The sequence below is a fragment of the Pelecanus crispus genome, chromosome 15 (genome assembly GCF_030463565.1).
Source record: "Pelecanus crispus isolate bPelCri1 chromosome 15, bPelCri1.pri, whole genome shotgun sequence".
Classification (NCBI taxonomy): domain Eukaryota; kingdom Metazoa; phylum Chordata; class Aves; order Pelecaniformes; family Pelecanidae; genus Pelecanus; species Pelecanus crispus.
In genome coordinates, this window is record NC_134657.1 from 7,156,569 (window position 1) to 7,168,606 (window position 12,038).

The 12,038-nt window shown below is 47.2% G+C and overlaps 1 protein-coding gene across 1 annotated transcript in view; it reads right to left on the reverse strand.

Moving 5' to 3' along the window:
* ACAP3 (ArfGAP with coiled-coil, ankyrin repeat and PH domains 3) overlaps positions 1-12,038 on the reverse strand; it is a 65,078-nt gene that overhangs the window by 3,726 nt on the left and 49,314 nt on the right. The window contains exons 22-29 of the mRNA XM_075721734.1: positions 11,634-11,848; positions 10,912-11,016; positions 10,396-10,497; positions 8,084-8,176; positions 7,704-7,924; positions 7,432-7,541; positions 6,933-7,043; positions 6,757-6,818 (exon numbers count right to left, since the gene is read on the reverse strand). Of these exons, the coding sequence (XP_075577849.1) occupies positions 6,757-6,818; positions 6,933-7,043; positions 7,432-7,541; positions 7,704-7,924; positions 8,084-8,176; positions 10,396-10,497; positions 10,912-11,016; positions 11,634-11,848 (1,019 nt within the window). The remainder of the gene's footprint in view (positions 1-6,756; positions 6,819-6,932; positions 7,044-7,431; positions 7,542-7,703; positions 7,925-8,083; positions 8,177-10,395; positions 10,498-10,911; positions 11,017-11,633; positions 11,849-12,038) is intronic.

A 12,038-nucleotide genomic window follows, 5' to 3' on the forward strand; every position in this document is an offset into this window, starting at 1 on the left:
GAAACCCTACATAAATAAATCAAGCCAAAGAAGGAGGAGGGAAGGAGTTTATCTAGATTTTTATTAACAGTGTTTCAAGAGACAATAGAAGAGAAGGGAGGGGAAAAAAAGGCAGACACCACAGCAACAGTTTTAAAATTGTACAAAGATAATAACATACAGAATATCTGGTTCCATAGTTACAGTCAGTACAGGCTGTGTAGGGAAAGGGGGAATTAAAAAACGTGTTACAAAGTTGTACTGAAAGCAGGCAAGTGAAGGAGGTTAACAGGTTATAGCGTATTTACAGCAAGTGTCAGCCCCCGGTACAGCAGCCCAGCCATTCCGTGTGTAACAGAGCCGTATTAATCAACCACACTTAGCAGCTTCGACTTGGCTGAAGAACTTCTTTCTCTCTGTGCTGTTTAGATAGGAAGGTGTGGGAGCCTTAGCCAGGAAGTGGCTGGCTGGGCTTTCTCATCTCAAAGGCTTTCACTCCAGCCTGCCAGCCCGTGTAACCCTACGGTAGGAAAGGTTTACTCCATTTCTGTGATTCAGCAGCCACAGGTCACGTGTAGAGGGCTCCCAGGATGGGGAAGCCACACCAACGTTCCTGTGCTGTTGGAGGGACACGATGGATGGAAGTCAACCGAGAGGGGTCTAGGGATCCATGGGCAACCTGAAGGCGACCACCTGGCCATCCCCAACATGCCACCTACTGGAGCACAAGGACGTACAAACCAAACATGCTCCTTCACGGGCCTCACTGCTAAGTGCTGAGATGCAGGAAGTAGGAGCAAATGCTGAGATGGAGTAAGTAGGAGCAAATGCTCCTCCTTCAGCTAGCCTCTCTAGCCATCTCAACTGCTGCCCTAGAAACACACATGGTCCTCCTCGTGCCTTGGAAACCATCTTGGCTACTACCCCCACCTCTATCCCTTATTCCCTCCCCATAACTATTCAGCTGCCCTATCTTCCCACTAACACAGTGCTGGGATACAGCTCAGAAGGGACGTACCCCAGCCCACATTCCCTACAAGGCTGAGGAACCAGCAGGCAGACTGATATGAATCACATTCCTATGGAAACAGCACTCTATATTTGGAATCTCAAAAAAAATCTTGTTTCTTCAGAACTCTCACTCTCCCTTCTCCTGCTCAGTCCCTTCTCCCCCACACCCCCTTCTCCATACAACAGCACCACACGCTCACAGACATGCGCACAGACATTTGTCATCAGCTAACCAGTGGTTTAATATCGTATTTAATCCGTTCATCCTCTTTTGTCTTTGGTTGAAAGCAATAATGCTCGGGCAGTGAGGAGAGAGAAGTGGGTTGGGGACAGTCGAGCAGCACAGGAACAACACAGGAGTTCAGCAGTAGACGACAGCTGTGTTGTGGCCACTGGACAGTTAAGTTAATCAGTGCATTCCTTTAGGAGGTCCTGTTTTTCTCTTGCATAAATAATGGACATTTTTGCTGGCCTGAGATGTTACCGATCTATTTTATGCTGATCACAGTCTCAGCTTGCCAAATCTTTTTCTTTGAAGACATAAATTCTTCCAACTCCATGTTTTTCCTCTAGACTGCTCCAAGAAATTTCACATTGCAGAGACCATCTCAGAGACAACAATATTAAAATAACCTGAGGCTTCCCTGGGTGACATGTGGAGAGGGAACACAGAGGGTATAATTTCAACTTGCCAGCAACCTGAAGTTATCCCATTTGGAATCAGAGACATGTGGCAGACCCCAAAGATTCAAACCTAGACTACCTGTCCAGGCACTTGGTTACAGGGTTTGGGTCGAGTCAAGCAAAAGCTAGGACAGGTATATAAATATTCACCCAGATCTCAAAAACTCAAAAGATGACAGAATCTGCATGGCTGAGGCAATGGTTTGGGTCCATTTGTGTTTTGACAATGCCTGGCATGTTGCTTTCTAGACAAAGGCAAATCTCATGTTAACTGCGGTTGCAACCAAGTTACTGTCATATAGAGAACATACGCACTCTTTGAAAAGAAAGGAAGAATGAAAAGAGAGTAGTTTTGGCATTAGATATTTCAAACAAGATTGTACAACACAAATACAGCTGTATTTGAAGAAGGAAAAAACAAAGAGAAAGTGTTCACATCGAGTCTTCCCTGTGGCCCGGTTGGCCATTTACTTTGCTCAAAACAAACTTTCTGTACAACTTCCCCACTCTCCCCTCCAAACTTCTAAGCACACACACACGCACACACACATACACCCCAATCAAAAAAATTAAATAAACACAGAAAACATTGAGAAGTGCCTCCTTAGCATTTTTTTCCTGGAGAACCTTTTTGTTTTAGAAACTGCAGGATGTACTAAAGTGTTTGATTATATTTCAAACTAGAGGCATTTAATGTCTCATGATCTGTATAATGAAAATAGAAAAGGGGGGGGGGGCAAGAAAGGAAAATTGTGGGGGGAAGAAAGGCAGGTTTTCCAAAAATATTCCCTAACAATGCTACAAAAAAATCCTGACATTAAATACAGACAAACTGTATTGAATAAAAATTGCACTAGTCCTCTGGGCACATCAATAATAAATTAAATACTTAACAATTTCACTGATTAAAAAAAGACAGCACAAAATCCATAACAAAAGAACATAAACCCCCCCAATACTGTATGTAGGAAAAGTGCACAAAGTTGCTTTATACATTGAATCTAAATAAAGTACCAATACATGTTAAATAGATAAATTGTCTTGCAAGACACTGCTTTTTGCACCAGTATTTACATATGCTTCAACTTCATGTACTTCAGCAGTGAGTCTGAGCTTCAATGGACCTAACTGTACGTGATTTTTGTATTGTTCTCATGAGCCACTAACGCTGACTGTGAAATAAAATGACCCAAAGTGGAAGCCACGTCTCCAGTTCTCATTGGCTTACAGAAAGGATCAGTCCTATTTCTAACTTCTCATAAAGAGCTGGAAAACCAATTGGGGTGTTTTAAGTTGCCGTACACGTAAAAAACATGGCTAGACAATGACCATGTTGAAATTCATTAACAGAGTAGGACCGTGGAGTGGTGAAACATCTATTTCACTTTCAAGATCTTTGAAGTACCCTGAAAGATGCCAGCTTTGCTTCAGTGTGGCCTTTTTCTAGGAAAGGGCACAACTTGAGGGGGCATCAGCACCGACAAACGTCTAAACTGATGCAGATCAGTATAAAAGGGGATAGGATTAGCAAAGAGAATTCATCAGAGAATCTCTCGGTTCCTAACCCAGGAAGCAGAGTGAGTTCGTGGCTGGATTTCGGTTCCCGTACTGAGCACCAAGTGCTGGTCTGGATGCCGCAGGGTGCTCTGCGTGGTCCAGCCATAAGCACAGCACAGTCCTGCTGCAGGCAGACACGTGCTTAAGGGCTTCGCTGTATTGCTAGCGGGCTCAGCACCACGACTCCTTTCACTGGCCACCACCACCCGACACCATTTGAGCTCTGCACAGAGCAGCGAGGTCTGCAGGGCATTTCACACAGATGATTTGCACGACTACAGATTTGCTCCTGACCCCACTGAGACTGATAGTAATGCTACTACCAGTCGCAGAGTAAGTGGGCTCAACTGGCAAGGAAGGGGTGTCAAACGGGGCAGTGACACACAAGTGAAGGCACCACCCTGCTCTAGTGGGGAAGCCCATTTAAATTTAGGGTGACTTTTACCAGAAAGAAGACAAAGTTCAATGCAAAGGACAGAAAGATGAAGCTCCATGGGAATGTAAAGTGGTAACTTTCCATAATCCTGCGAAAGAAATGCTGAGTGGGCAGCGATGCTGGCTATACCTTCACATGAGTGCCAGGAATAAAGGTATTTAACCCGGAGCATATTAAATGCACACTGAAGGAGACCATGTAGCAGCACTGCAGCGACAGCTATGCGCAGTGCACATCTACCTCCATGTGGTATCACTTACACAGGTGTATGCCTGCAGTCAGCCCTCTTCGTTCAGTGGCGTGACTCCAGAGCCACGTGTGGGAGCTACAACTCAGAACAGTCCCTACCCACAAAGAAACTGTCCTCTGAACTAGGGATTTATATGTCCTAGCGCTCCTCCAAAAGTGCATTGCAGAAATGATGGCGTTTTATGCCACGCTGCTTCATCCCACACGCAGTCCCGAATCGCTCCTGAGGGTGCCACAGCTGAACAGGGTATGAATACAGACCAAGACCTGCCCTCTGCCAACTGTTAAGGGCACGTCCTACAGCTTCTACTCGGAGAAGAGTTCAGAGGGAGTACTGCCTGGTCAAAGGCTACAGGACAGTTTCAGAGCAGGCACTGAACAGCTCAGAAGGGAGGATGCAAGCCTGCATGGTGCACTTCCCCTCCAGCCCATCAGCGGGCTGCGGATCCGCGGCTCACGCAAGCCAGGAGTTCGGCAGCCCAGGTTCAGCAGCAGCATGCTGCGTGCAGAGCACCGGCTCCTGGGACAGAAAGAGTGGGGAGAGGGAGAAAACGCCAGGAAAGGTATTGCCAATGATAAAAAGGCTGATGGGGCTTAGCTCATTAATTGTTATTTTCCAAGATTGATGGAAGATTGTTTATTATTTAGGGAAGCACAGAGGCCCTGGGGCCGGATTTTGCGCTGCCATCGATGTGCAGCAGTGTCAGCCCAGTCACTAGGACCGTTTCAGATTCACAACAGACAACTGGGACCGAGACCAGAACTCAGCACTTGGTACTGTGCATCCCAAAGCTCCAAAGGCATGAGAAAGCCGCAAGACAAAGAGGGACATCAATACCCAGATTGCACAGACAGAAAACTGTGGTCTGGCTACAGCAAAATATGGGACAGCACTTTCGTAAGGAAGCAGGGAACTCCCTTGAACTGAGAGGACACCCTTCTCGAATCTAAGTGGAGTTTCTTTATTGTTCCACTTTTAGATGCGTGGGTGGACACTGAGTGCTGTTGGTTCAGTCTGAGGGCAGTACCTTGAGGGAAGAGCTGGATCACTGTTGCTTCAGTATCCGAGGACACAGTAACGTCAATAGAAACAAACCTGCACAGGTTTAATCCGCTAAGGGCTGCAGCACGACAGCAGCCAGCATACAAAAAAAAAGAAGTCAAACACGTATTGGATAAAAAATAATACGATTGTGTATCACTGCTGATGTAATGCAGGAGGATGGGGAACTCTGCCTGGTATTCTTGCATTCCTTGCGAGATCTTGATCCCCTCAAGATCCCACCACTATCTGTAAGGCACTACAGCCCAACCCCAGAGCCAGCAGCCCAGGTGCCCAGGCAGGCTGAACCCCAGTTGCGGACAGCCACCCACGAGTCCCAAAAAACGCTGATGTCAAATGCAGTTGAGGGCATTCTGAAGAGGCTCTTACGGGAGCACATCTCAGCTTGGCATCCAAATTCCCAGCCAGAGGGTAATCTGCCAGTGGTGTGTGTGCTCCGTAAGCCCTCCCGAGACAGGATTACACGGCTGCAGCATTTCTGCAGAGCTACTCTAGCACGATCCCCGTAATACAGTCCATAAACATAGCAACAAAGTGCTCTAAGTAGAAACACATTCCCCCACTCCAGCAAAGAATAATACAAGAAAAAGGAAAGAAACAAAAAGAAGATGATTCTGCCGGTCATTGGAATTGGGGAACTCAAAAACCCCGGGGCCAGCTGCTGAGATGCCCTGCTCACATGCTTCAGCATGCGGGGGGAAGAGCACAGAGGGATGCACATGCAAGTAGAAGTCTCCTTCACAGAGATGCTAAGTCAGAAATCTGAAGTGACCAAGAAACAAACTGAACCAAGGTCAAATTGCATCGCGCAGCCAGCCATTCGGGCAGTGGGAGTTGGACGTGGCTTTTCTTCCCTGACACAAAGCCCATCGCCAGCGACAAGCTTCTCCCAGCCTCAAAAAATTAGCACTGCTGCTTCCATAACACTGTGCAGATTGCACCTTGGCCCAGGAAGCAGACAAGCTATGGCTTTGACCAGCTAACCACCAAGGGCAAAAAAAGGGGAGCGTGGCTGGTATAGTCCTGAGAGCAATTAAGGTGAGTAGCCATCGCTCTCAATCCTACCCCTTCTGTTGTGCCTTCTGGAGCAAAGTATCTCCGCCCCACAAAACAGCCTGTTCCTGACTTAGAGGTCATCTTTTAGTTTTCTAAACTGGCCCCAGCAGCTCCCAGACACTGCAGCAGTCCCATGAGAGAGCAGGCTGCTGGTCACGCTGCCAGGAGAGAGGGCTCCATGTCAGAATCCCTTCCAAACAAACTGTTCAGACGAGAACGCAGTGCATGGTAACTACACTGAAGCAGAGACAGGTTCGTCTGATTGTATTGTTGGTGGGTTTCTCCTGGTGATAGAGGGTTTCCTTTTCTTCTCTTTTTTTTTTTTCCTTTTTTTTTTTTTTTAATGCTAAACTCGTCTCCCATACTTTTCACACACTCAAGTCCACACGCCATGGTCTGTGGTTATGCCCTAGGAGTCTCCTACACAAAATCAACCATCCAGTAGTCAAGCATGAGAACTTAACGCTAACAGGAAAAGACCCCGTTTCCTTCCTGTGTGCATCTCAACCTGTATGTGCAGGCATCAAAAACAGACCAATCCGCAAGAAACACCAATATACCAAGGATGGGGCTCTCAGGGCTTCTAGAAATTCAGCCCAACTTCAAGACAGCAAAGGGAGGTGGGGGAGTTGTCACTAACACTCATCTATATTAAGGCTGATGAACTCCTGTATACACTTCCTGTACTGCAGCTCAGTAGGGCTGTTGCTGGGATATTGACCTGGTTGTCCAAAGGGGCCCTCTGCTTCTCGCATTTCCTCATTCATTCGAGCCAGACGCAGCCTAAAGTGAAACGGAGAAAGCACAAGGGAGAGAGGTTTGGTTATTCCTTCCCTGATGGCTATTTACGGGCAGTGTTCCTGTATATAGGCACTGGAAAGTCCTGGCTGCACTTACAAGGTAACTATGTCTGCGTTGGCTGCCTGGACAGCAATACTGAGCGGGTCCTGCCCGTCGCCATCCACCGCATGCTGATTTGCCCCTCGCTTGAGGAACAAGCAGACCTGACTGCAGAAGGGAAAGAAAAGACCATCAGAGCAGAAATTCCAGCTCATCCCACCACAATGGCGTGGGCAGAGGGTACTGTCCTTCCAGAGGCAGGCACAGCTTCACTTCTATAGGGTTTTTTTTTTTTAAAAAAAATCAGGAAATGCTGCAGTGGCATGGAGAAAGGAATGGGTGTACAGGGGCCCAGTTACATCCTGTCTATCATCATGGGGCAATTATCCTTAAGACAATCAAATTGCTGATGCAATATAAAAAGGCATGCTTTGCAAATAACCTATTCACCAAAACCCAGCTCCCTTGCCCACCCGACCCCATGACTCTCGGTGTTAATGCTGAATCTCAGTCCCAGGGTGATGGAGCATGTCAGAGCAACGTGTGAAGAACTTACCCAGTATGCCCTAGGTACGTGGCATGATGCAAGGGAGCCCGGCCTCGGATATCTCTTTGGTTAACATCTGCCCCATTCTGCAGCAGGAATTCACAGGCTATCAAGGAGCCCTGGCAAGGTAAAGAGGAATTTCTAAATAAATTCAGCCAGCCGTACTGAGGGGATGCATGAGCATGTACCAGGCTTTAAGTTGCCCGTTGTCAGTGCGCTCTGAACTAGAGTCAAGACCTTACGTTCCCAAATGTGGCCTCCCAGCCACTAGCACAACATACCCCCATCACAGCTTGAATCAGAGGAGTTTTGTTTTCATCTTCATCATTCACCCAGTTGATCTCAGCACCATGTGCCAGTGCTTCTGCCATGAGAGGCAGGTTTCGGGCTTGTGCTGCCTTGTAGATCAACAAGCCAGGATGAAGCTCCCTCAGGTCCTCCAAATCTGATGCTTCCTGTTCAATCTCTGCTTCACCACTTGACTCCTCTGACACCTCGCACTCTAAAAGGCAGAAAAGGATGGAGAGAGATGACCCAAAAGCTTCGCATTTCCAATTTCTTATGTTCCCTGTTGTTCTTGGCACCAGACAGTCCTGACCATCCATCCTGCCTGAGTGCTAGCTGCCTCCCCGCACTTCCATCAACAGCCTGCGACACCCACCTTCCTCCGTCACGCTGTCCACCACAGAGCCAAACACCAGGATATCGGTGCTCCCATCTGTGCTTCCTCCAAGCCCACTGTCACTGCTCAGACCTGCAGGGCCAACAGAAGACAAACCAAGCCCATTTTAATACACAGGCATTCCAGTACCAGGCACAGCTGAGACCACAGGGGAAAAGTGCTGCGCAGAACGGCACACACGCATTGCACCGGGCACTGCCTGCAAGGGAGAGGGGGACTGCTATCCCATTTAGCCCCACTCAATAAAACTGCCCAAGGTAAAATTGCAAAGCCTTATGGTGTGCACGTCCCCACGCTGCCCTTCATGCAGGGATGCTCCAACATTGCCATGGCACTTTGGACTGTTGAGGACAGCCCTTGCTGCAATGCATGAGGGACGCCGTGACGTAGACTGGAGCAGAGCAGCAGCAGAGACAGCTTTGCAGCAGATTATGCAGTGTCATAAGCAAATAAAGACACCCCTCTGCTTTTATCACTAATAATCTCAGTTTCCACTCTATCTGTGCTCTCCCTCGAGCTTTCCCGTTGTCACTGGGGCACTTGCCAATGCATTGCTCTTGTGACAGATTATTGACCAGGACTGGACCAAATAATATCAATAGCGTGTATCTCAAGCAAAACTCTTAAAGTATTGTCCATTGGATCACTCACTTTCACAGACATCCCTACCCTTTCCCCACAGTGCTTCCCACCTTCCCTGCTTAGCTGGTGAATGTTACAAGACAGCTGACTATGTACAAGAAATGGAGCCATAAAGAGGTGAAGCAACTTGTCCAAGGACACACAGTGTGTCAGTGGCAGAGCAACTTTGTACCTTTGCCAGCCTGCACCCGAAAGCAGTCAGGAAAATGACAGAAAGGAAGGAAGAAGCATGTGCAGAAGTCGCCCCTGCAGAACAGGGATGGCCCATCACCTTTGTCCTGAGGGATGCCCAGCCCCCTTGGGAACTCTGGCTGGACTCAGCTTCTTGCTACTTTTAACTTCCCAACGACTCTAATGGCCGAGAGTGTCTGTCCTCCCAGAACTCAAGAGGTTAAGTCCCCATGATCTACCCCAAGACCTACACTCAAACCACTGCGATTAGAAAGAAAAACAAGCCAGGTTGTAGCTGAGCAAGTGTTTCTAAAATATGAGCCGAGTAGTCTTTGCAAAGAGTAATAGCAGGGAAGCCTGCAAGAGCTAAAGATCTGAGTCTTGAAAACCATAGCAGAACAAGACACCTTAACCTTAAAGGCTGTCTCTTGAAATCTTTGGAGCAGCTACAGCTAGGTCCCAGATAAAGAACAGTCTGTAAATCAGTGGTCCTGAAATCATGGCTCACAAGTAATCCTTCAGCACTTTTCAACAGCCAAAGGAGATAATGAAGCTACAACAGGAAAGGTTTAAAGTGGCACATATCCTGCGTAGCTTTTTTTTGGATTTGCTGTTAGAAAAATCATTGCTGTTTTTTTTGTAGAAAGCAATCCTACTGCTTGCTGAGACTATGCTCTCCCCTGTGTCAGTACAAGTAAAGAGGGACTCCAACGAGGCCACATGGCACTACTCTAGATTTACATCAAAGCAAAAAAGCAGGATCTGGCTCATATCACGTGCATTTTAGTATGTCAAATTCCCAGTTCTGTTCCCACTGAATCAGTGATAAAATTCTGATTTTCTTCCACAGGAGCAAGATAAGGCTGTTGAGCAACTCTGAAGTCCTGCTCCTCCCAGGTATTGTTTCTGTTGACTAATAATGCTGAATTCCTTGAAACTGGAATAGCCCTTAACGTGCTGATTCAGACAAGCACTAAAGCACCTTCTTCACTGATTTCAAGAGATAACACGTACTTGCAGGAAAGCCTGTGATCATCTTCTGTGCTGACTCAGGACCTTAAATATTTCTCGTAAGTTCATACAGTAACAAGCAACTGAGCTAAGTTTTAAAAGGTTACCACTCCTCAGCTGAGTATGTTAATGGCCCACACCACCAGCCTGCGACAGATGTGGGGCATTTGAAGTAAACACTTCTTACTTCCTATTTCCCATGAGATCCCACATGTACAGGATTGGATCCTTTATCTCATCTGAGGGACAGTTGTTCCTTTAAGATGTAGTAACTTGACTGCTGGAAACCCGAGGAAGTTTTTTGCCTTGTGAAAGCCTGCCAGCCTGTCTATCCCACACGGGACTGGTAACATATGGGTTCCGATCATCTGGCTGAAAGAAAATACATAACTGCCTCCGAAGCTTGGTTTGGAACAAGTAAAATTTGGGTGTCTCTTTTGCTGCTAGCTGCCAGAGCGTCACCTTACCTCCGTCCAGGAGGAACGGCGTACCGCTCCCACCGGGACCAATGCCACTGCCACTCCATGGGCCACCTGTTAGCGGATGCTGCATAGAGATGTGGCTGGCACCTAGAGGAAGGTGGACGGAATATGAGGGGAGTTCATCGTCACAAACACAAAAAGAAAAATTGTCCGCAGTAAGACTTGCTAAAAAAGGAAAAAAAAATAAAAGCCAAAACTAAAACCAGAAAAAAGCCAATGGAATGCATAGTCTGGAAGTAAAAGATGTTGGGAAAAAAAAATCCCATCCACCAGAATGCAAACACCAGGGACTGACTGGATAGGATATTAAAATAGTATGTGCAACAAAAGAGCAATGGGCTGGAGTTTGTGCAGCTAACTCCCCATCACTCTTCTGAAATATTTACCCCCTCTCCAGTGAGGCCGACACCTTGCCTTAGGTCTGGTGCAATGCACATGCCCTAGAAGAGCCGGGAGGTAAAGCGTGCTGGAAGCAGAGACACTTTCTTTCTTTGTACTTACTGCGTGGGCCGGAGCCAGCACCAGTGTCAAAGTAGGAGAAGAGAGAGTCCAGCTCGTCAGGGCAGAAAAGGGAATCGCGACGGAACTTCCTCTCCAGCGTAGCTGCTATTTTACACAGAGAGATTTTGAAATACATAGTTAATAACGTGCAAAATAACAAATGAGACACAGTTCTACAGAAGTATTTACACAGGCTGAACTTGAATGTCCAACCAATGTACCCCAAACCTGTCCAGTGCCATACTCACGCCCACATACACCATCAAAATATACCAAAGAGCTGACCATAGGTGGGGATGCACTGCAGACCAAGTCATCCCAAAGCATTCTGAGCAGCCAGAACCCTTCATAAGCATGGACTCTCTTACAGACCAGGCAGGTAAAAATAAAAGGATCTGAAACTTTTTAAAAACCAGGAAGCTGGAATACGAAAGCAAATGCACAAAGCAAGCTTAGAAGTTGCTGGATCACCCTAGCATAATGATCTCCTCCTTTAACCACAAGAACCTCCTTAAACAGATGGAAAATGTTAGGAAATGGCTCTAAAGACCTGTGTCAACACGGTTTGTGTAACAGCGTTTTTGCTTATACCTCTGGCAGGCTGCAGGTCCTAGAGAAAGGCAGGGCCACATGTGATTCGGGCAGCTGTGTACACACCTACAAAGACCGGCGGGCAGACCAACACAGCTTTTCATGGGGAGTGGGGCAAGGGAGGTTCCCACCTGATGACAACATGGCTGGTGAGGCATTGCCTGCTTCATGGCGGTACTTCCTACGAGCCGTGGGTGCTTTCGTGGTGCTGTTGTGTCTCTGGCACTTCTTCACACACCAGCGTCGAGGTTTCCGCTCATTCTCTGTTAGAGTCTCCCCATTTGGCAGCTTCTTCAGGAATTTCTTCTCAACATACTTCACCTTGATCCAGGCTTCCTTGTCCTGCCTAAGAGAAGAACAGCATAAAGGTGTGCACAGGGTCACAGGATTTGCCTAAAGCAAACAGCCACAAGGAGATGAAGCTGTTCTGGGTCATTTTATCAATGACCTAAAAAAATCACTGAGGCCTGTATGAGAAAGGGAGAGTTTCTCCAACCTAGAAGTATCTCCCATTTCAAAGCAAAACTAAGAAGTGC